Source organism: Mustela nigripes, chromosome 4, assembly GCF_022355385.1.
Source record: "Mustela nigripes isolate SB6536 chromosome 4, MUSNIG.SB6536, whole genome shotgun sequence".
NCBI classification, from domain to species: Eukaryota; Metazoa; Chordata; class Mammalia; order Carnivora; family Mustelidae; genus Mustela; species Mustela nigripes.
Window position 1 is genome coordinate 28,448,387 of NC_081560.1, and position 22,948 is coordinate 28,471,334.

Genomic DNA, 22,948 nt, shown 5'->3' on the forward strand with positions numbered 1-22,948 from the left:
GACAAGCGAGACCCTAAGAACAGATTTAGAGCCCACGGGGCCTAAAGAAGTGCCTTGACTACAGTTGGAGTTTGTTTTGTTTAAAGGAGACCTGTCGTTAATTGCAGGCTGTAATTCAGTTAGAGGACTCTAATGCCACGTGCTCGCTCACACAAGCCCGATTCCCTGATCCCCAGGTCCGAGAACAGCGCTACCGAGGTCTTCTGGCAGAGGTGAGGACAGCGTGGAAGACCCTGAGACTGGCAACGCTAACAGAGCCCGGACAGAGCTGAGAAAACACTCACAGGCAACGATATTGATGTACCGGTTCTTGTGCTTGTTGTCAGGGTGATTGGAGCTGTCTGCTGTGATACCTAAGTCCACAGTACAGCTCTGCACTTCCTGTAAAGAAAGGTACGTAGGACATTTGAACACCTGCCCTTGCAGACAAAGTGCCTTAAAAATATAACATAGAAGACAACACAAACAAATCAGGCTATCCCCCAAAACACTTTTTTTTTTTTTTTTTACATGTTATAACTATTTCTTGGCTAAAATAAAATGCAGTGAAATAATGCCTTACCTGGTAAAACTCTTTCAGTGTCTAATGAGGGAATGAATGCCAAAAAAGTAAAGAAATCAAATTCCACAGCACACGACAAATGAGAAAAAAAAGCGTTCATATTAGGTTTACAATGGAAAACTATGATCATGCAATATATACATTTGTCAAATTGTAACAAAACGGAATGTTTCAAACAGTTGCATGCAAATCAAAACTTCTAACAATTGGGAACCTTAAAATTATGTAAAAAGGAAAAACAATAACACTTTTAAAAGGGGACAGTGGTATAATAATATGAATATAAAAAATGCAGATGGGAAACACCATATATTTGATGACACATTTTGTTGCATTAATCGGATTTGCTGATATCCAAATACAGTATTATTTGGCCACTATAGCACTATTTGAAACTCTGAATTAGTGACACATTTTTTTATTTATTTTGAGCAATTTTAAAGAGTAAACAGCTTCCTATTAGGTGGTTTGTAACAGATTTAGAGCTGTCAGAACATTAAAAATTCTTATAAAAATTTTTAAATTGCATATACTATATCATTTTGAAACAAAATTTAGATAGCATTACTTTCAACATATTTAATTAGTAGACCTCTTTTTAATTCAAACTTTGAGGGGTTCAGAGAAATTATTTCTGCCAATTATCTTTTTTAAATGAATTAAAATCCTTTTCAGAGATGTTTTCTATCTAAATACATTACGTAGGAACTTACGATTATTTAGTATTAAGATAATAACATGAAAGCTTTATAATTTCTGAGAAAGCATATAACCCAAACGTGAATCTGACTCATCGGCAAATGGCCCAGACCTCCTATAGATAAGCTTTTCAGGCCTTTTTTGCAGTTAGCCATTCTGACTCTAGATTTAAATACAACTTAATATTATGAACCACTTAAAAGGCATAGCTTTATTAGTTATTAAGCTAATTATTAAGTTAATGAAATGTTTTCTTGAATTAGACTGTGAGTTAAAAGCAATGGAATTAAGAATAACTTTTGAGTAAAAATGTGGTTATTTTATTAATTTAATTATTGTGAACTGATAAATAATATTGAAAACGATTTTATAGTCATTAAAACTCTGAATTTGCCTTTGTGCATGGGCTATCAGCAACTTTTATTATAAATTGTCTATTTCTCCTTGTGGTTTTTAACATCTGGAAAATGAAACCCCTCCTTGACACATTCTCCCTCTTTCAATTACGATTTGTTTGATGCGAGTCTAACAGTTTTTGTAAGTTAACACGGCATCACCTACCCTCTGGTCTCTATTATGGTAAGAAAAAATAATTTGATGTTTTAAATATGTAATTCTTTATATTATTCCATTTTACTTAGTCATTACCCCATACTGCTTTCTATCTCAATGACTGAGATTTCTTTTAAGATTAAATGAATTGGTTTGGGACGCCTGGGTGGCTCAGTTGTTTAAGCGTCTGCCTTCAGCTTAGGTCATGATCCCGTGGTCCTGGGATCGAGTCCTGCTCCCTGCTCAGCAGAGCCTGCTGCTCTCCCTGCTTGTGCTCACATTCTCAGTCTCTCTCTCTCTGACAAATAAATAAATCAATTCTCTTAAAAAAAATTATGAATTGGCTTCTATTATTATTAATTTAGTGAAAATGTATCACATTTCACTTCTATTTCTTTTGATTTCTTAAAGTTTTCTAATTTATGGCATTTTCCTTCCCTAAACATATCTTGGCTGTTGTGACTCCTGGGAGGCAGTTGCTGGGTGCAAGGGAGAGAGTGGGACACCCTCTGATCAGGATCAGAGCTCCAAGTGCTTCGAAGAGGGAAGTCCGTAGAACACTTCTGGGTTGTGGGGGTGGTGTGGACAGAAAAGCAATGTGATGTTTCCTAGAGGGGAGGGGCTGGAGGGGAGGCTCAGGATCCCTTGTTTGGTGGAATGGAAAGTATTATGTTTGAAAATCACAGACCCAGGTTTGAATCCCAAGCCCTGCTATTTTTTAAAATTAATTAGTTTTTCATTTAAATTGAAGTAGAGTTAACATGCAGGGTTATATTAGTTTCGGGTGTACAGTATAATGATTCATTGATTCTAGACATCGCTCAAGGCTCATCATGATAAGGGTCCCAGCTCTGCCATTTTGGAGTTGTTAACTGACTTCTACGGAAGCGGATTTTTATCATTAATATGAACAGAAATAAAAATCAACTTCCAGAGCTGGGTGAAGATTGAATATAGAAGCAGTTTAGTGTGGGGACCGGCATATTAGGGAGTGCTCAAAAATGGTAACTTTTTATGTTTGTGCGGTTGTCATTGTTAACTCTGGGTTTATGATTCCTCATTTTGAAATTAACTGATAGTTTAGTGGGCCATGATAAATTTGCAGCAAATTTCTCTGCCTCTTCTAATGAAAAGCATTTTATGGAATATTACTAGAAAAACTTTTACTGATTGTGCAGTTCAAATGTTTTTTAGAAATGCATATTTTCTTGAGGATAAGATGGGACTTTACCTTGAATAATATTTATTAGACCTTGCATAATAAATGCTTCTGCATTTATACTGATGTAATATTTACAACTAAGAGTTTAAATGTACTTTGGTTGAAAATCATGAAATTTAGTAGTTTAGTATGATTTATATAGTTTAAAAATTAAAAGGAGTCAGTGTTACTAATTCAGGTTAAAAGAGGAATAGTGGAATTCTGTACTTTATGGGAGGAAATTAGCAGTTTTTTATCTACAACAATAACTTGGCTTTTAAAATGGAAAACCAGTTTTCTAAATTATACGGTAACCATAACACATCTAAACACATAAGTGATTACAGAACTAATATTCTTCCTAGAAGTGAAAATAGTCTTTAAGTCAAGAAATAGCCTACTGTTTAATCTTTTAAATTTGCTATTTTCCATATTATTTAAAATAGGCATATTAAAATCATACCTCAAATTCTTCAGTAAACCCACTACTTGCATGTAAGTCTGCAACATGCTTTGGAAAGTGCTTTATTGGAATTGCTCCAACATCATCTAAGTAAATTAAAAAAAAAATTAGTTTGGAAAGGATAATTCAACAGAAAGGAATATGCCCCTCACTTATACAATTTATAAAGTGACTTCTTCTCAAACAGCTTCAAAGTTCAATTATTCCTACAATCCCAAGGTAATTACAGCTTTCAATGAAACATTAAGCGACAATGATCAATTTTCCTCCAAATTTATTATCCATCATAACTTGCATTTTATAATTCTGATTTGATCTTGAATCTCTTTTCTGTTCACACTCTGAAGAAACAAGAATTAGTTTTTAACGTTAAATAATGAATACCACCAAAGTGTCACATCTTATCAAGGGAGTGCATCTTTTTTTGGGTAACTTTCTTTAACATGAGTAGGAGTTGCCTTTTTGTTAACACATTTAACATGAATATGATTTCTGGGTAAAAAAAAAAATTGAAGAAATATTTTCAATTTTACCATGAACTAGACCTAATATATAGTGTAATTTCAGTTTTATAAAATTACATAATTTAATGTTTTACAGTTAGTCAGATGTTTACATGTGAAAACATTTCTTCCTTCTCTCTATAAATAAAACATTGATATGCAGACTATTCATTAAGGATTATGCCAAAAACCTTTGGGACTTTTAATATGTAAGATTTCAAGAACTCTAACTTGAAAATATGCTATGTAAACAAAGTCATTGGATCTGTTAATTAATTGTGAAGGGGCCAAATTATTTTACTGGCTCTGTTTTTTTCTCCCCCACCCCTCTGGAAAGACTTTCTTAGATTAAACATATTACTGGTTCACAGTATGCAATTTCACAAGTGATTTCTCTGACAAGGAAATATCAAACACATTTCACTAGAAACACTTATTTACATCAACAGATGTTCAGCATCTAGGCCATTTAATATTTTTAAGCTTCAGTTACCAAGAATTTGTTGATTTTTTTAAAAAGTAGGCTCCATCTGTTCTCTCTCTTAGATAAGCGTACCTGAATACTAAAATTGAATTAGCCAGTTAAGCTTGAGAAACACAAGACAAAGGTGTAATTCTGCTTTCACATCTGCCTAAGGATCTTGCCTGGAAGTAGCTTTTATAATTAGACAAGAAAACAGAAATAACTTGTCACATCTAAATCATTAGCTCTTCTCAAAAGGGTCCTTAAATCCCATAGATGTTATCCTGCACCGTGAACCTCTTTTCACAACCAAACAGACTACTTTTTAGTTACAGTCACGTGGTTTGGTCATTTCTTTCATGAACTGGTCTGCAAGTGAGACTAACATAGCTTTTAGTTTCTGATTCTACATGAAAAGGCAGGTCTCTGGGTGACCTGCAGCCCAGGTGACATGAGGAAATGCCCTTGATCCCAACTCTTATGAGAAGCAAGACAGGGGCTTCTCTTGGAGTTCCTGGCCAAGGTCCTGATTTGGGATTATTTATTGATAATAATTACCAATATGGGACTTGGGGTGATAGCATGTTAATTTGCTTACCCATGCTGACGGCGTCTGTAGACGAGGTATGAAGGGGAAGGGAACCAAAATGCAACAGACACCTGAGAGCTGCCCACCTCAGAATTCTGAAGGTGTTAATGAGAAAGTGTGCTGTACTAGAATAACGGTACAGAGTTTTAAAATATTCTAGAAAAACAGAAATAAGTGGTGGCTAGGATCAGAGTGCATCAAAGAAATAAGCCAAATACTTCTAATTCCTATGCCCCGCTGAAATTACACAGAAAGTGCTTCCCTCTCTCTTTTTTTAAAATGTTCTTTAAATCTTAAGATTTCAGAAGATAACATCCTGTGGAACTTGGGCCTCTACCAATAACATATAGAGTCTCAGTCAATTTAAAAAGACTTCCTTCTGTTTTCCCTGGTTCGGTGGTTTTCTGTGTCTTTGTTTTATCCTCTACCCTCCAGAGCTTCTTCCGTGGTTCACATATTTCTAGGAAGTTCCTTTTTTGTTACCACTTTTCATTCTGAAATGTTATAAAATGTTAATCAAATAAGTGTCTGTGATCTTAGCAGGGTGAACTCGAGGGTCAACGGATGTCTCAGTCAAAATGACCCTGGCTAATTCCTCAATATTGTTAACCAGGTAAGTTCTGCTAAAAATAGACAGTCTTCAAACTGTTTGACATTGTGACTTTCAGAATTTCAGGCAATTACACATTCTTTATGCGCTCGTGTTTTTCTTTTTATAATTTTTTTTCCCCTACGGTAGTTAAGGAAACTCTTCTCACATAAATTCAGATGATGGGAAAGAAACTGAGCTTTATCCTTATCTTTGTTATTTTGTCCTATGCAGCCTTACTGCATTGGTTTAGTCTGACTGTCATGGTTCCAGTTTCCACTAAAATACTAGAAATGACTGAAGGTCAGCCTTATTCCTAAATAATATTTTATTGCTATGTTTATGGTTAACAGACTATACCTGAATATTGAGTTATTTTGCCATATCATCTATATGGTTAAGAATGTTCAAAATTAATGAGAATAAGATAGAAACCTTAATGCCTGGTACATGGCAGTAATAAATGCTTTGGGCACCTGAAGTATTTACACATCTCCTTCAGAGCCATTTGCAAAGTATTTCAGTCAGGACAAACCTTCCTGCATTATCCTTTTCACTCAACATCTAGCCGCTACTGCTACTCGTGGTCACACCTGAAGCTATTACCTGAAATTGGAAAGATAGGTGTTGGAGGTGTGGATATTACTCGAGGAGATGTGCTGTCTTCTAAATAAAAGTGTGCAGTCTGGAAGCATTTCCTGGAAAGAAAAAAAGCAATTTATTTACTAGCTGCCATAAGATACCTTCTGAGCTGCTTGAAAATTCTGGCAGAAGTTGCCAGAATTAAAACATAAATGGAAAGCTATCTCTATTTTACAAAACACGAAGTATTAAAGACTTTTATGATCTCCAAATGGATCTCAATTCTACATGTGTCAGATGCCACCGTGTGAGGAACTATCAGACACGCTGAAAGCAGAGATGGCAATTGAAGTTGTAGTTGGTTGGCACCCAGTGAGATTTTGCCGGGCTAAGGACACTTCAACACCTTGGTTACTCTCCCACGGTTGTGACCTACCAGTGTGTCCCGCCACCTTGGACTGGACTGGAGTGGAAAAAAGCCTAAAGCTTTTTTCATTCACTATTTAAGTGACTCTACCTTTTTGAGCATATTCAGCTGCTAGCAAAAGGTAGCTATGACTATGCAGAGATGTAATTCCACAGTGGTAATCTTTTGATGGAAAAGGAAGACAGCTTTGCACTGTGAGTATGGTAATGCAGTAACGACAGAACAAAGTGAGGAAATCATGAGCCTATAACCAAAAAGAGGCGTGATTTTCTTTCCAACAGATGCTAGCCTTGTTGACGAGGGTTTTGAGAATGAATATATTGGGAATCAACGACAACTATGACCTGCAATGTCACCTGAATCTATTTTCATTCAGATAATAAGAGTAACATCTGGTAAGAGCACACCACACACTATTGAGAAGAGCAAAGAACCAACTGCTGCTTTAAACTAATGCAAACCATACTTAATTAAAAAAATTTAGATAATTAGAACTGCTAATGACACTCTTTGATGTGGGTCATTTAATTTATTTGAAATATTATTCATGAGTGGTTAGGCTTAAATAGAAATATCTGTTTGGGTAAAAATGCCAATCTCCTTTTCCATTTAAGATTCAAGCTACAAGATATTTATTCTAATGCGCTTTAACATAACACTTGTTCTTACAGGACACACCTCAATTGTAAAATTCTTTCAGTAATCAGTTCCCTGCATAAAATTCTTCAGTGGCCTCACCATGGAATTAGAATGATATTTGATTACTTCAGCGAGGGTTATAAGACCCTCTGTGACTTGGTCCCCCACCTACATCGGGGTGTCCTCTCCTAACACCCCCCACTACTAGGCCCAGGCCCACACTGGTCCTCTGTTTCTCCGTCTAAGAGGACCCATCAGTTCACGTTAGGGCCCTGGCTCTTGACATTCCTTCTGGTCACCTGCCTCCTTCCCATCATTTTTGCACTAGCTCAAATGCCACTTCCTGTGACAGTCCTTCCCTGACCATGTTGCTAAAAGTACCAGCTCATGCCTCCAAGTCACTATTATCTTCCCTTTTGTTGGCGTTGTGTCACTTACCGCATTCCAAAATTCCCTACTTATATATTTGTCTGACATGGTTTTAGTTGCCCTCATCAGAATGTAAGCCACACGAAGGCAAGGGGCTTTGTCTAAATGCAGTGTTAGTCTTCAGTGCAAAGAGCAGTGGTAGGTGTCTCCCCATCTGAAAGTGGTAGGTGCCCCAAAATATTTGCTCAAGGAGTTCACTGCTATAAGTATGAGTAGTAAAAAATTATGTAGTTTATTTGTAACCTTAATATCACAAGCTAAAAAAAAAAAAAAAAAAAACAACCAACAACAACCAAAAGCAATGATGTGTGTTGTAAAAACCAGCCCCCTGTTGTGATCATATAAGCCTTTGAAAGAGGATACAGATAATCAAGAGAACATAGAAACGTCTTCAAGAGAGAACAAGTGGTGTAGGGGGAAGATGAATGGATGTGGCATCAAGTGTCAGAGGGACCTGAGCTAGGTCATCCTGGAAAGTGGAAAGAGTACAGCAGACTATGAAGAACGGGAGGGCTGAGGGCCACAGGTCTCATGATAAAGGAACTACCCAGCTGGAAGTCTGCGTTTGAGCATAACTGAGACAGACCGGAGCAGAAACTACAGTTTGGGGGGCGGGGGGCGGGGGACTTGGTTTATTTGTGCAACCGCCGAAGTAGCAGGTCCTGCCACACCGATAGGAAAACACTGGGTTTGATACTTCTCTTAAGAACCCAGTTAAATCTCTTTGATTCCTTTACAATGGGGTCACACAAGCTGGTAAACGGGTTTCTGCTTATTTTTTCAATGAATCTTAAAGTGGTAAAATGTCTCAAGGGACCGAGTGCAAGATCACAGATCTAAGAATCTCTCTGACATAGAAAGATTATCACCGGTGACAAGAACCTCGCTCCTCTATGAGTCATCTTTAGCTGCTAGATATTTCCTTTTCAGACTAACTGAAAACTCGTTCTAAGTACCTCTAAGTGGTACCCAGAGAGAAGGCCTTTTTTATTCCACTGTTATGCCTCTTACTTGTTGATATTTTTTTTGGTATCAAGCCAAAAATCTATCTTCTTATTACATTGATATATTGGCTCAAGTTCTGTACTTGACAGATTTTTAGATACTGGCACCCAAGATCTTTCAGTACTTCGATGCTACCTAGCTATGGCCCTCACCTGTTTTGACTGTCTCCTTGAAGTTTACACTCCAATAATACAAACAAGTTGCAGATCACTGAACATGCCTTGTCCTGTCCTCACTATGTTATACCCTGCTTTAAACATGGTTCTCCTGACCAAGACGCCTCACTCGTGAATATGCCAGGCAAACACCATCTCCCTGAGATACCAGCTTGGCGGTATCTTCTCTGTGAATAAGCTTTTCATTTCTAAGTAGCCTCCAGTACTCCAGTTTCTCTCTTTTCACTTCACCCAACACAAACCTCCACTGATCACAAAGACTGTTTTGAAAAATATGGTCAATTAATCCAAGGTTGACCTTTGCTTTCTGAATTCTATTCTACATAATTAAAAAAAATTTAAATTAATTGTTATTATTATTTTGCAATATACTTGTTTTGTGCCTGTATACTCATTATGGTTTTTAAAAGATGGGCCCATGTCTTTTGATTTATGAAAATCAAATAGTGTATGCTCCGTTTACAGTACCAAGAGTACAAGGGGTTAAATGTTGAATGATTAGATGGATTTCCAGGAGTAACTAAACCCCATTAGCCATAGGCTATTCAGCTGCATCCTAGACTTCTTGCCTACTTGGGCCTCAAGTGGGATAACGTAAAATCTCAAAACATTTGGAAGGGAGCGGTGAAATATATGTATCCAGAGGAAGATGGATGGACGGATGGATGGACGGATGGATGCATAGAGAGAGGATGGGTCAGAGAAAACGGAAAGAAGGCAGCACCTCACAGAACAGAAAAAGGTAAACTAAAACTTACAGGCATTAGGGTTTAATAGATTTAATATTCATTGTGGGACCTGGGTAAATAGCAACTCTATTCTTTTTTAGTTATATAAGCAAGTATTTGTTGGTCCAGCAACTAAGTGTGGCCCGTTGGTGTTACTTGTATTAACAAGCCACCAAAGAATGTTATGAAATCATACCAAAAAATCTGTAAGTGGGAAAAGTGAAAATACGTAGCATAAATTCTTGATGAAGGTAAAAATATATTGCTTCAGTGTATTGTATTGTGCAGTTTCACCTAGGAAGGGACTTTCTAATAGAGACAGCATGGTACTGGTAGGCCTCCATTCTGGGTTGGTGGCTCTCCTTAGAGACTCATAAATTCAAATTTAAGATCAAGAGAGAACTCATATTGCTTGTCTTCCCACTTCCCAAAGCCAATTATTGCAACTGTCCACATAAAGTTTTTTTCAATACTGCTTTTGATAGAGTGCTATTTTGTTGATTATACCTTTGGTGTTTTTTAGGTTCCAACTATTTAAAAAGCTCTCAAAAGTTTGTCCTTTGTCTTCTTTAAAAAGAACTTTTTTGACAATATTCCATATTGGAGTCATTTTGCAACTTAGAAACTTAACGATTTGGCTCATGTAAATTCTACCTTAAAACATCTGGAAAATAATTTCAAGGCATATTATTTAATGTATGACAAGATTCAGTATCTATAGTCCATCTGTTCTGTATAAGCAGTGAATGTCTTCACGTCTATGTGCTAAGTGTTGATAACTATGTCTCTTGCTAATTATCACTCAGCCATGATGAAAAAAGTGATGACTGTTTTAAACTTGTAGACATAGGTCCTATCAATCAATGTTAATCTGATTATTTGATTTACACCTTTTCATCACAGTAAGTACTTAAAATTAAAAGCTAGAAATGTGTAATTATAATTCCATTTTTTGTATCCTTATACAATTATAACCATATTTATTCTTTATGCTGCGTTCATCACAGAAATCCTAAAGAAGGGCTGACTGCAATTTTAGACACGATCTAATGAACCCTCCCGTGATATGGTAGAGAGAGGAAAACCAGTTTCTAGGTGGCTAAGTGACGTGCCCACGATCATAGAACTAATGCCGGCAGAACTGGGAAAGGGACTCAGATTTTATCACCTCTCGTTCGTTCTCAAAACTTAGGGGACCAGCTCGAGTTAGGTAAAGAGACAAAAGACCCATTATATCACCTTTTCTAAGAAATTAGGTTAGGAAAACATTTAAATATATCAGCTCAGGAAAAACTCATAAGGACTGTTTACTACTAGGACTTCTGTTGGTATGCCATTCTGTTTTGTAACTTTTCCACAGGCTGTTCTTTCCACAAAGGTCTAAAGCATTTTCTTACTGGCTAGCGAAAGCATATGGGTCTACACCAGAATTTGAATATCTCACAAAAACCTTGAAGAATGCACTAACATTGTCATTTTGTGTCACCAAGTAATATCCCTGGTGTATTACTGATCTAAAAAGTTACATTTTGAAGTGAGTTAATTTCAAATGGATGTGCCAAGGGCAGTTATGTTAAATTTTAAATAGATAAGTAAACAAGTGACAGGTTTTATCAAACTGTTTGATAGAGAGATATAAAATATACACATGAAATCATCAGAGTGCTCATATTTTAAGCTAATGCACTGAATTCAAGGTATAGAAAGTGTTATTTGCAAGGAAAAGAGAAATATCTTATTGGCGAAAGTCAACTTAATATTTTCAACCAGTAATTTCTATCCTTTCTTTGCACATAACACAGATGAGGTGACCCATTATGAATAAAATATAAAAACCATTACAGATTTTAATTTTCCATGAAATGCCAAATCATATTAAGTAAGACACTTTCAAATTTGCAAAAAATAAACTTGAAATACTAAGTAAAAAAGATTAAAATTTTCATTCTAATTATTGCAACATTATAACGGCAAACCATCTGAAATTGTTATTAGAAATTTATTAGAATACCATTTTTAATGAAGCATAATTTGGGGTTTTTTTTCCAACTTATTTTTTAAAATTAACTCTAATTCCAATTAACTTCAAAAATTGGTTTGGCAGGGAAAATCAGATGAGATAGAAACCAGAAATCTGAACAAACACAAAATCAGTGTTGGTAAAAAGTTTGGCCAACAAACTTAGTGGGGAGTAGGGAGAAAAGCAATATGAATTCTTGTTGAGCAAGCATTTATGGATTGTGTACGGGGTTCATGCTACTCTGCTGAGCACGGAATCTTCCATAAAAAGAGTCACTGGCAATTACAGGAATCAGTGAAGAAACCAGCTTTGTTTGCATCACGTTCTACACAAAACGGACTCCCAACTCATGTATGATAACAAAAGTATGATCTGTTCTCTGTACTCTGCAGTTTACTCTTTTCTGTCAAGGTAGTCAGAGATGAAATACAGCTGGTCATGGAAACATTCTACCTTCGCCAACCAATGTCCAACCACATGCAATGACATGCTCCAGATCTCACTGTCTCAGACACACCCGGCTGGCCCCTGCTTTCCATCGTTCTGGCCTGCGGTGTTTCTGCCCGGAAGGCTGGTCTCCTTTGTCTCCGCTTTTTGAGTCCTACCCAGCTGCGGCTGTCTTCTGGGACTATCAAGATCCCTTGTTCTCTGACTACTGTTCCCATTAGCATTTTCATTGATATAGTATGTTATAAATTTTTCATGGAAAATTTTCAATAGCATAAATTTCCCAGCCATAGTGACTCTCATTCACTCACTCACTCATTCATTCATTCATTTTTTATATTTCCCATAGTAGTCAACATCGTACTGCACACATGGGAAATAGTAAACACGGTAAATATTTTTGAATAAACTGAGGGAATCAATTTTAGGATAACACATAAAGAGTGTCTTATGAACTCATAGAAAGATGTTGCAAAGAAAGGAATTAATTATAAAACTTCTGAACAAAATTCTCTTTTAAAACATAGGAAGAAATTACTAAGCTATGATTCCTTATATTGTCATAAAGTTTTTGTTTTCTTAGAGACAGTTATAATAGTTCTACTGACTTCCATTGTTTCCCCAGTAAACTCCCTAATTTGCAGTGTGTTCTGCTTGTTATGGGAAGGGAAGCTTCTGATGGGTGCAATTTTCTTTGTCCTTTAAATGTCTTAATAGGATATCAATGATAGAAAAGCTGTATTTCATCCCCAAGGCAAATTATAATTAATTTTTAAATTCCATGCATCTTAATAGAGCCATCAACTTTATTTTCTCATTATATTCATATTTTAATTACTTGATTTTCACTTTTATGTAATCATAAAATGTTTTTGGTTATCAGTATGAGGTTTGATGTGATAAAATCCTATTATAAATAAACTATGTTTTTACTATATCAAGAATTATGTTTTCTGAAACAGTAACTTTTGAAATTATTAACAGCTGGAGCATTTAGGCTGAGAAGCTTAGATTTACGTTAAACGTCATGATAATGTCTGAATGTTAATGAGATTAATATGAAAGTATGCTGCCAAAATACTGGATTATATAATAACTGAAGCTAGAGTTCCTCCATTTTAACTTTGTTTCACGGAAGTATGAAGAACAGTCAAATCTTTTATGTCTCTGGATTTACAAAATCACCTTATTCATAGTTAAATTAACAGCGCTCTCAAGTAAAATGAATTCTGAATACACTTTGAAGAACTTTCAGGTAAAAAACAGGCAAAATCTAAGCTTTATGAAACACATGTCTAGAACAAGCACTCAACTTACCTCCAGTAGATGAGAATACCCACAAGAACCACTAGACAGATAAAAGTCAGGGCTGACACGATCACAAGGGGTATAACTGCCTTCTTCTCGGATTCCAGCCCCTCAGCTAGACCAATACGAGACTCATGGCTACTATTACTGGCCTCTGTAGTCGGAGAAAATTGAGAGAGTTGATATTTAAGCTTAAGAAAAAGTCACAACATTTTTCAACCGAGCAATTGCAACCTTCATTGCTGTTGCTTACCTTGACAATTTCAAATCTATGACACAAAGCAAGTCTACAATTACAAGCCAGTTTAAGTAAAACAAAGTATAAAAGGAAGTCAGGCTATCAGAGCAGAGACTGGCATCTAGGTATGGGTGCTGTGGCAAGAAATGAGCATAAAACTGCCTTGAAAAGCTTGCTTAAAGGAAAACAGAACTACTAAAATAAGAAGACTGTCCAGTTTTTAAATAAAATGATCAGGAAAAACAATGCTACTTACTGCACCATATATAGTCTTGGTTTTCCAAACTTAATTTTAATGTTTCTACTCCTCCAATTAAATAAGTAGTTCGGAGCAATTAATACTTTATTAATAATTAATGAATAATTTCACAAAGAGGGAATCTTAGGATAACCCTTCTTACATTAGGATAACCATTCAACCCAGAACACTATTAAAAACTATTAAAAACTTAAACGTGGGTTGCTTTTGCAGAGTCACTTTGAATGCCCTTCTTATCAACTATTTTTCTCTATCAAAAATAGTACTATTGCATGCGAACTGAAGGAATACATAGATGGAAGAAATTCTTTCCCAATATGCAAGTGTAAATTATGGAAAAGGTTAAATTCTGTCTTTGGGTAATTTTGAAGAGAACAAATGACTGTTTTTGTGACCAATTGGACGCATTATCATGCATTATCACACGATATCAATGATTTCAAAATCATTGCAATGGGCGCCATCCTTCCAGGTTGCTCAAAAGAGTTTCAGAACTTCAGATTATCTGTGGCTAGTCACAATGCTTCCCTTCTCCTGTGAAGCGTGGGCAGTGGGGAGCCCAGACAACTGGACATCAGAACGGCTCTGCCACAAGATGCTGACACTGCAACAAAGTGCTCTTAGTGTCTGCAGAAAGTCGGGAAGAACTACCTAGTGCCCCCATGGGAGCCTACACTGCTTTCTAGGCTCCTGGCACATGAGGTGCTTTTATACCAAGCTTCTCACTTTAGTGATAGGAGACAAAGGGAATCGGTTTAATTTAAAGATCTAAGGATACATTTGAGAGTAACAAATTCCTCAACACAACTCTGAAGTATATCTATCGGCAGAGAACTTAAGATTTAAAATGGTAGCTTCCTCCTGAAAAATGAAACAGAAAAGGTCAAGAATTTAATCCACTGATACATTTCTTGTGACAAATGACACCCAAATTTCCCTAGACATTTGTTCTCAATGACGGATGCATTTGCTAGCAAACAGTAGAATCCAAAGCTGTGATTAAAAATCATAAAACTGAATAAAAAATGGGAATATTGTAAATCAACTGCTCCCTGAGTTGTAGTTAGTACTCTTGTGAGAGAGACCAGACTTGAGCTTCTATTCTGTCAGTCAGATGCTCTGGTCATTACGCACTGCGATGAGGCTCATCTAGATGCCTAAAAACTCTGATGGTGAAAGCACTGAAAGTTTCTTTATAAAATTTAGGAAAGCATCTTGTTTCAATACATAACTGTCTTCACATTTTTTCTATTAAAATGATTGTTACCTCAATGGAAATTCTGTGGCTAAACAATGAACTAATTCACTTAGTAAGGTCCCGGGCACCTAGAAATTACAAATGGTGGTTAATATCATTAGTCATTCTTGAAATGTGGTTCCCAGAATATTGCCATTGGCATCGCCAGGGACTTGTTAGAATATTGCCATCGGCATTGCCAGGGGCCAACTGGGGCCCCATGCCAACCATCACAAAGCTGCTGAACAGAAACTCTGTGGGTCAGACCCAGCAATCTGTGTTTTAACAAGTCTTCCAGGTGATTTTGATCCACATTCATGTTTGAGAACCAATAATGTACATTAATTTACATACAAAGTGAGCTTATATAGTTACGGTGGTCTTCAGTGACCACAAATATTTATAGAAATATGTATATAGGTATGTATGTGTATATATATGCATGCATGCATGGAGACACATATACCATTTGTGTATATGTATGCGCATACACATATATGAGATAGGTCTGTCTGATCACATATGTGACATATATGTAAGATATATAACACGTAACATATGTAACAAATTACCATATATATCACACATACTATACACATGCACTATATACACACATGCACACAACATAAACTTGCAACAGACTTTACTCGTAAGTTCTCTGGGACATCTGATTTTAAAATAAACCTTTTCACTGAGGAGTTAGAATGATAAACCCATGGTAACTACATATTAGGAAACCTAGGTTTTTTATTCAAGATGAGATACCACATGAAAGTATAGATAATCAGGGGCCCCTGGCTGGCTCAGTCGGTCGAGTATGCAACTCTTGATGTCGGGGTCATGAGTTCAAGCCCCAGGTTGGGTGTAGAGACTACCTTAAAAAAATAAAAAAATAAAAAATAAAATATATCTCCCCAAATTAAAAAATATATATTCATAAAAAAGGAAGTACAATCAACTGGTTGCTTTACATACTGTAATGAGGAACAACTAGTTGTACTGATCTTTAGAGTCATTAGCTGAGACTAAAAGACCTATTTCAATATGGTCCAGTAGCTATGTGGATAAGACAAGAATCTAGTGATAGATGATCAGTAAACAAAGTTAAGATTAATTCTTTAAAATACATTTTTAGAATAAAACAGTATAATTTTGGTATGACAAATTAAGCACTATGTATATTTTATTGTCCTCGATAACGAAAGCAAAGTCTCCAAGAGACAGACACCAATAACACATGATTCCAGTCTCAGTTTTGTGTTAACTGCCTACAGGACCTAAATCAAGTAACTTAGTGTCTCGGGTCTCAGCTTATGCATTCATAAATTGCAGATACTTGTATTTGACTTATCTATTTTGTTTTAGGGAACATGTATTGTAAATTATCCTACATTCTAGAAGTACATAATAAAATAATAAGTTTCAGAATTAGTCTGTACGCATTTGATAAAGAGCCATATTCCATTACTTTGTAAGAGAGAGTACAGATGATTTTTTGTAGATACAGTTCTAAAAGCAGGCAAGAATTCTTCCCTAATCTTGTCTGATCTTAGTTATGCCGTTAATTATGTTACCTGATGATACTGGAAATTATATTCCTACTGTTTTTCTCCTCATCAGTGGGAGAACATACTCTTAATAATTAATCAAGTTAGTGCAATGATAAGAGATCACAAAGTTTGAATTCATAATTCTAGGGTTGGCATTTTGCAATATAGTTTCTCCGTAAAAGCATAACGTAGCAAGGATGCAATGATGATGTCAATACCTAGTAAGACAGAAAAAAAAGGATGAATTTCTGATATGTCTTTAAAATAAATCTAATAAAAATAAAAAAAAAAACAGTACTATAATTGAAGCCAGATAATAATTTATGTATATGGCAACACTAATGAATATAGTGACCTGTAGAATCATTACTCGTTCTCACATATCAGTGTGTTTAAACTGAAATGCAATGTTAAATAGGATCAAGTCAGAATGTAGAAAAACTTCTCTATCAAAAGGTACAAACTTTTAATTGCTGCTGCACTGACTGAAGGAAAAAAATACATGACTAACAGAAAGGATGGAAATAACAAAGAGAAAAATAATCCTAATGAGGCTGATCTCTCTGATCTGGCTTGCACATATCTGCTTTTATGCGATATGATTGCAAGATGTTACCTGAACCTATCTTTTGACTTACTATGTTAAGAATGAAATATTTTCATTGCTAAAGAATTCCTTAAAATTTAATAAAAGCATATTATAAAATTCTTATGATCAAGTCAATGAAACGATCTAGTATTTCCTACGCCTAATGGCACTGAATTGCCCTCTCCTCCCCATTGGCATTTAAAGCAAACATCTGTAATATATAGGTTGCAAGGAATCTACTCGAAGAAACATCTGGCCAACAAACTAATTTGCATAAGATACATTAACAAATGAAATGCATGTCTACAGAAAATGTTCTAGTGTTTTACATCTTGTCATACAATACCTATACAGACTGCATATTAATGACCGTTACCTAACTTCTTAGAAAGGTGTATAAACACAAGTACGAAGTAGAAAGTATCTTGTTAGTTCACACTGCCCTCTTTAGGCAACATTAAGATAATCCAACAAAGACAACCTACAAAAATTAAAACGTTCTTTAAAAAAAAAATAAAAATTTTACCACTAACTCTCAAAACTCAGCAACAGAGCTTTTTTAAAGGTCCTCAGGCTGAGGTGGATAGGCAAATTATCATACCTTCACTGTGGGGTGGGTCAGAGAGTTGTTTGTGACATATTACTTATCAGAGTTTAATAATCCATTTTATAATTCAATGAAATTAGGTTACAACTTATTTTAGAACATAAGTGACTATAAAAATTAAAACTGTCTCAGAACAGCACACTCCAATCTATCATTTAAAAAGCAGTATATTAAAAATGCGTTACGCACACATAATTGTTCCCGCGTGTAACTAGCATCTTGCAGAATATGAAAAATTGACAATAAATAAAAAGTGTTTAACTAGCCACTAACCAAAACGTGTTGAATATTCACAATGAGTAAAATCACACTTTAAAAAACTGTAAATGGCCTTGCTGAGTGTCTTGATGAAAAAAACAAAGTGATGTGCCACTTTACCAAATTTCTCCTTCCGTGATTTTTCTATTTTGGGGGAAGAAAACCACCACACCGTGGTCTATCCCTGGGATCCGTAACTAACCTGCCTCTGAAATGTTGAATACGTCTGAGTGCCTGCTAGTCACAGTCGGTGTCGAGGACTGTGGGGATCCGGGAGTGATTTCTGAGTCAACTGCTTCCAGGACCCCATCCGCATCTCTTTCATTAATGTCTGGAAAACTGAAATCTGTGGAGGTCTCATTATCATTCAGGTTATCTGAGAGAGCTTGCCCTGATCCACTCTCTTCATCACTTGCAACAATGGCCCACGCTTCAGATTCTGGAGTGAAAGGAAGCAGGGCATTACCCGTCTGAAGGTCACTGTGCTGTTTTCCATCACTGGGCTTTTGGGGCAGCACCTTTGCTGGTGGTGATTTATCGGGACTCCTGTCCATCTCGGTCTGACTGGCTGAGAGGACACCTGGGACTTTATTTTCTTCTTCAGAATTTTCAGATAGTGAATATGAGCTTGGGTTATTCTGATCCACAAGATTGCTCTCTTGGGTGTCTGAATCATTCATGACCTTTTCCTGCGATTCTCTATAGGAGGAGCACGACATACACTTATTTAGGGATAAGCCGTCTCTAGCTCTGTCATCATAATCATCATCATAATCATCAACATCACCATCGTCACCACCACCCACCGAATCAGCGTCAGATCTGGCGCTCTGAATCAGCTCAGAAGTTGTCTGAGAAGGGAACAGCGACTTGGTTGTGGGGACAGAGGCATCTTCGATGGGAGGAACCGCTGGAACGGAAACATACACACTTCCTAAAGGGACAGGACGAGCGGCAGTTACGGGTGTATCAGAGACAATGGCTGGGCTACCAGCTGACACCTCGTCAGTGACAGACCCCTTGGTGGAGGTGAAATCATCATCGGGATACGTGAGCTTATTTATAAGCGTATCTGGTGGCACATCAATCGATAAAACAGGAGTAGCAAACGCATGCCTTCCTTTCGGGAGAAAGGCCTGGTTCATCTCCAGATCGGCAGTTGGGAACAACTCAGGTACCATTTGCTGGGAACTTTTGCCGTCAAGCAAAACTGGTTCAAAGTATCTCTCACTCGCGTAAGAAATGGTTAAACCTTGAGGTGAAGCAGCGTGTGTGCTAGAAGCAGACAGTACATGGGCAACAGGCACAGACGTAGCGAGCAGCGTGTTCTCGCTCCAAGCAGAGCTGGAGGCCAGGAGACGCAACACCGTAGAACTAACGGGATCGACCTTGGGGGTCTCGATCGATTGTGGCTCGCTAGGCAAAGGGGGCAGAGCGGTTTTAAGCAATGAGTCAACACCAGAAGCCTGAATGGAGGGCTGCAGCAACACGTCAGCATGGAAAGGAGCCGAGGGCTCGTGAAGGAAGAGCTGAGTTGAAGCAGCTAATGTTTCCCTAGAAGCGGGGTCAGAGGAGCCTGGCTCTGAGCTCGCACTGAGCGCAGGTCTAAGCAAAGTGTCACCGAACGCTCGAGAGGCGGCATGGGCAGGTGGAACCGAAAAGGTATTCTCCGGAGCTTGACTAATTTCATGCTCAAAAACCTTAGTGGCAGGAGGAGCGACAGACCCTGGAAACAAGCCCTTTGTGCTAGAAAAGGAAACAGGGGATTCTTGTAAAGACGTGGTCAACTTATTTGGGGTATCATACAGGTCGGGCAGGGCTGTGCTTTCCGGAGGGTACACCAGCTCACTGAAAGAAGAAATCTGCAGTTCAGTCTCATTTCCATACATTATGTCACTTTTCGAAAGCGGCTTATTCTCATCACCAAACACAGATGTTGTGTATGTAAATTCAGCTACAGAAACAGGTGAAGACACGTTAAGGGCTGTCAGGCCATCTGTGTCCGGTAAAAGAAATTCACTATCGGAGGAGGCTGCGGACCACTCCCCATCCCCGGAGGGGCCGGGAGGAGGTGACAGCAAGGACGCGGTCGCGGTCGCGGTCGGGGTTATGAACGAAGACGGAGGCGCCGGAGCGTGGCTAGGGCTGCTAAACGGGGGAGCCGGGAGAGAGACACCCACAGAACCATGCACGGGGACTGCCGAGCTGCGGGGCACCGTGAAGAAGTGTGGGGAGCCCTCCTGACTAGATAAGGCACGGGAAGGCTCAGGCCCCGAAGAACGTGCATGCACCGCGACATCACTGCTGGGTGGTTCGGCGTGAGAAAACATAAGCGTTTGGTAAAGGACACCAGATTCACTACCGCCAAATTCCAAGGTCTCCGAAGCAGCGTGAGCAGTGGGCTGATGTGACGTCACATCAGAACATTGAGCAAGGCTGGCCTCTAACAGCAAATCACCCCCAGCCACCGGCAGAGAAGCATGCAGGGACAGCTTATCGCTCGCAACAGCTGAAGTAACTGGTGGGAGGAGCTGAGAAACCGTGTACAGGTGCTGAAACAATTCACTACTGAAGGAAGCAGAGGAAAATGGAAGCAAAGGCGCACCATCATAGGAAGACAGGGTGGAGTCAAATGACACACCGACACTGGGAAATACAGGCGTAGCATGCAAGGCCGAATCACTACTTGAAGCAGCGGGGGTAGTGTTGAGGCTCTGATTGTCAAGCAACAAAGGGGTGACTAGAGGAAAGACGTCACTACTGTAGAAAGGTTGAAGAGGTGTCTCACCATTGTACACCGGTTGAGTCGTCTGCGACTGTACCAAGCTGACAGTGGGGACCGAGTCCTGTTGCGCAGAGGATGGAGTAAACGCGTGAGGTGTTACCTCAGTCGGGAAGTAGGCAAAGGTAGAATAAGGTGGCATCTCCAGATCTGTGACCCGGGCACCCTGTGACACCAGCGGGCCCGGAGATGAAGACTCAGCTGTCTTCTCAGGTTTGTCGGTACGTATCTCGGTGTAGTTAGTCTGAAGAAGGCTCTCTCTGCCCGATCCAGCGTCGGCTTGTGTTACCACATCTGTGGTGCTAACAAACCACACGTTTCCGTCAATGGAAGGATCCTTCAGAGATTCTTCCGAACCCGAAGAGGCTGACCCTTCGGAAGCATTTCTTGTAGATTCTGGTATTAGGACATCGTATGTGATTGCCTCTGGGTTTTCGGAAGAAAACACATACCCGTGGGATATGTTCTCAGAGAGGAACGGCATAGAAGAAGTTGCCGGACTGGAGCCCGAAGAATCGTCAGCTCCTGTATCGAGCTTGAAACTCGTCAATAAACTCTCATCCTCACTGATATCAGTAGATACTTCTTGAGATTCCGTTATAGAAGCTGTATTTAAAGATTCCACGGTCCCAGTCAAGTTCATTTGTGGAACTCTGAGAAGAGTTTTCAAGCTGTCATTTAAAGAGGCTGCACTGCCTTCCAGAGGGTGAGGTGGCATTTTAGTCACAGTCCGAGAAGTCAAAGTAACATCTTTCTCGGGGGCTAATCCAGTGACTGGTTGGGAAGTGGAATCTAAAGATATGTTGGGAATATGACCCTTCCCAGAGAAGTCACTTCCTCTTGTTGGGGACCGGTTAGTCTTGGCCTCATTGTATTTAGTCCCTACGTGATTGTAGTTTGTTGTAGTAGGAATCTGGAGTTCCTTTCTCCTTATTTGGTTTGAGGCACTGTCTCGACCAGGATTCACAACAGTGTCTTCTCCAATGTCTTTTCCTTCTTCTTCCTCCTTTTGAAAGGCAAACAAGATTTAATGGAACATAAGGAAATAAGAAAAAAAGACTTCTTAATAAAGCTTATACTGCATTATACTGTTCATCTTCACTTGTGGAAACTTCTCCTCATAAAGCACTATCCCACAGAAGCCATGTCTCTATCCTATAACCTTTATCATCCACGTTCTACAGACACTAGTTTTCATTAAACTTAATGAAAACTTCCTATTTATGACTGTCTTTATTTTAATGCTGTGAAAGTAATTAAATTAGTAGGTACCACAGCTTTGAAAGAAAGGTGCATTATAATTTATTGATTGATAGTGTTACTTAAAATGGTACTTATTTTGTATTATGTTTCTCTGTTCAGCTCACCCAGCAACAAATTGAATAGCAATTAGCTTCTCATAATATGAAATGAAACAATTTATTTCAAAGATCTAACGAGCTGCATATTCAGAATATTTCACTGTTTACATTCAGAATAAATCGTAATTTTTAACCCCTCACAATGGGATTAATGTCAAAAGGAAGACTTAAGACTAGAAGAAGTTTTGGTTTTTCATTTTGTTTTAAATATTTTCCACTCTGGGGCTACTGGGTGGCTCAGTCCTTGGATATCTGCCTTCAGCTCATGATACTGGGGTCCTAGGATCTAGCCCTGCACTGGGCTCCTTGCTTGGCGGGAAGCCTGCTTCTCCCTCTCCACTCTCTCTGCTTGCCTTCCCTCTCTTGCTGTGTCTCTCTCTCTGATAAGTAAGTAAGTAAATAAATAAATAAACAAAATCTTTTTAAAACGTAATAAATAAATGTTTCCACTCAAGACATAGGCAGATATTTTATTATAGTTATTTTTTATTTTATTTAAACTCAATGAATTAACATATATTATTTTTTTAAAAAATTTTTATTTATTTATTTGAGAGAGAGGGTGGAGAGGAGGAGCAGAGGGAGAGGAGACAAGCAGGGAGCTTGATCTCAGGACCCTGAGATCATGTCCTGGGCCCAAACCAAGAGTCAGACGCTTAACTGACTGAGACACCCAGGCGCCCCC

General features: G+C 38.1%; 1 protein-coding gene across 4 annotated transcripts in view; it reads right to left on the bottom strand.

The window, feature by feature from the left end:
* Positions 1–22,948, bottom strand: part of PTPRZ1 (protein tyrosine phosphatase receptor type Z1) — a 176,974-nt gene that overhangs the window by 24,732 nt on the left and 129,294 nt on the right. The window contains exons 12-17 of one of the 4 annotated variants that reach the window (XM_059396504.1): positions 20,909–21,908; positions 13,392–13,536; positions 6,228–6,319; positions 3,478–3,563; positions 563–583; positions 285–381 (exon numbers count right to left, since the gene is read on the bottom strand). In XM_059396504.1, the coding sequence (XP_059252487.1) occupies positions 285–381; positions 563–583; positions 3,478–3,563; positions 6,228–6,319; positions 13,392–13,536; positions 20,909–21,908 (1,441 nt within the window). Of the gene's footprint in view, positions 1–284; positions 382–562; positions 584–3,477; positions 3,564–6,227; positions 6,320–13,391; positions 13,537–18,322; positions 21,909–22,948 lie in introns of all 4 variants that reach the window. The other 3 variants (XM_059396502.1, XM_059396505.1, XM_059396503.1) reach the window with 3 other exon arrangements.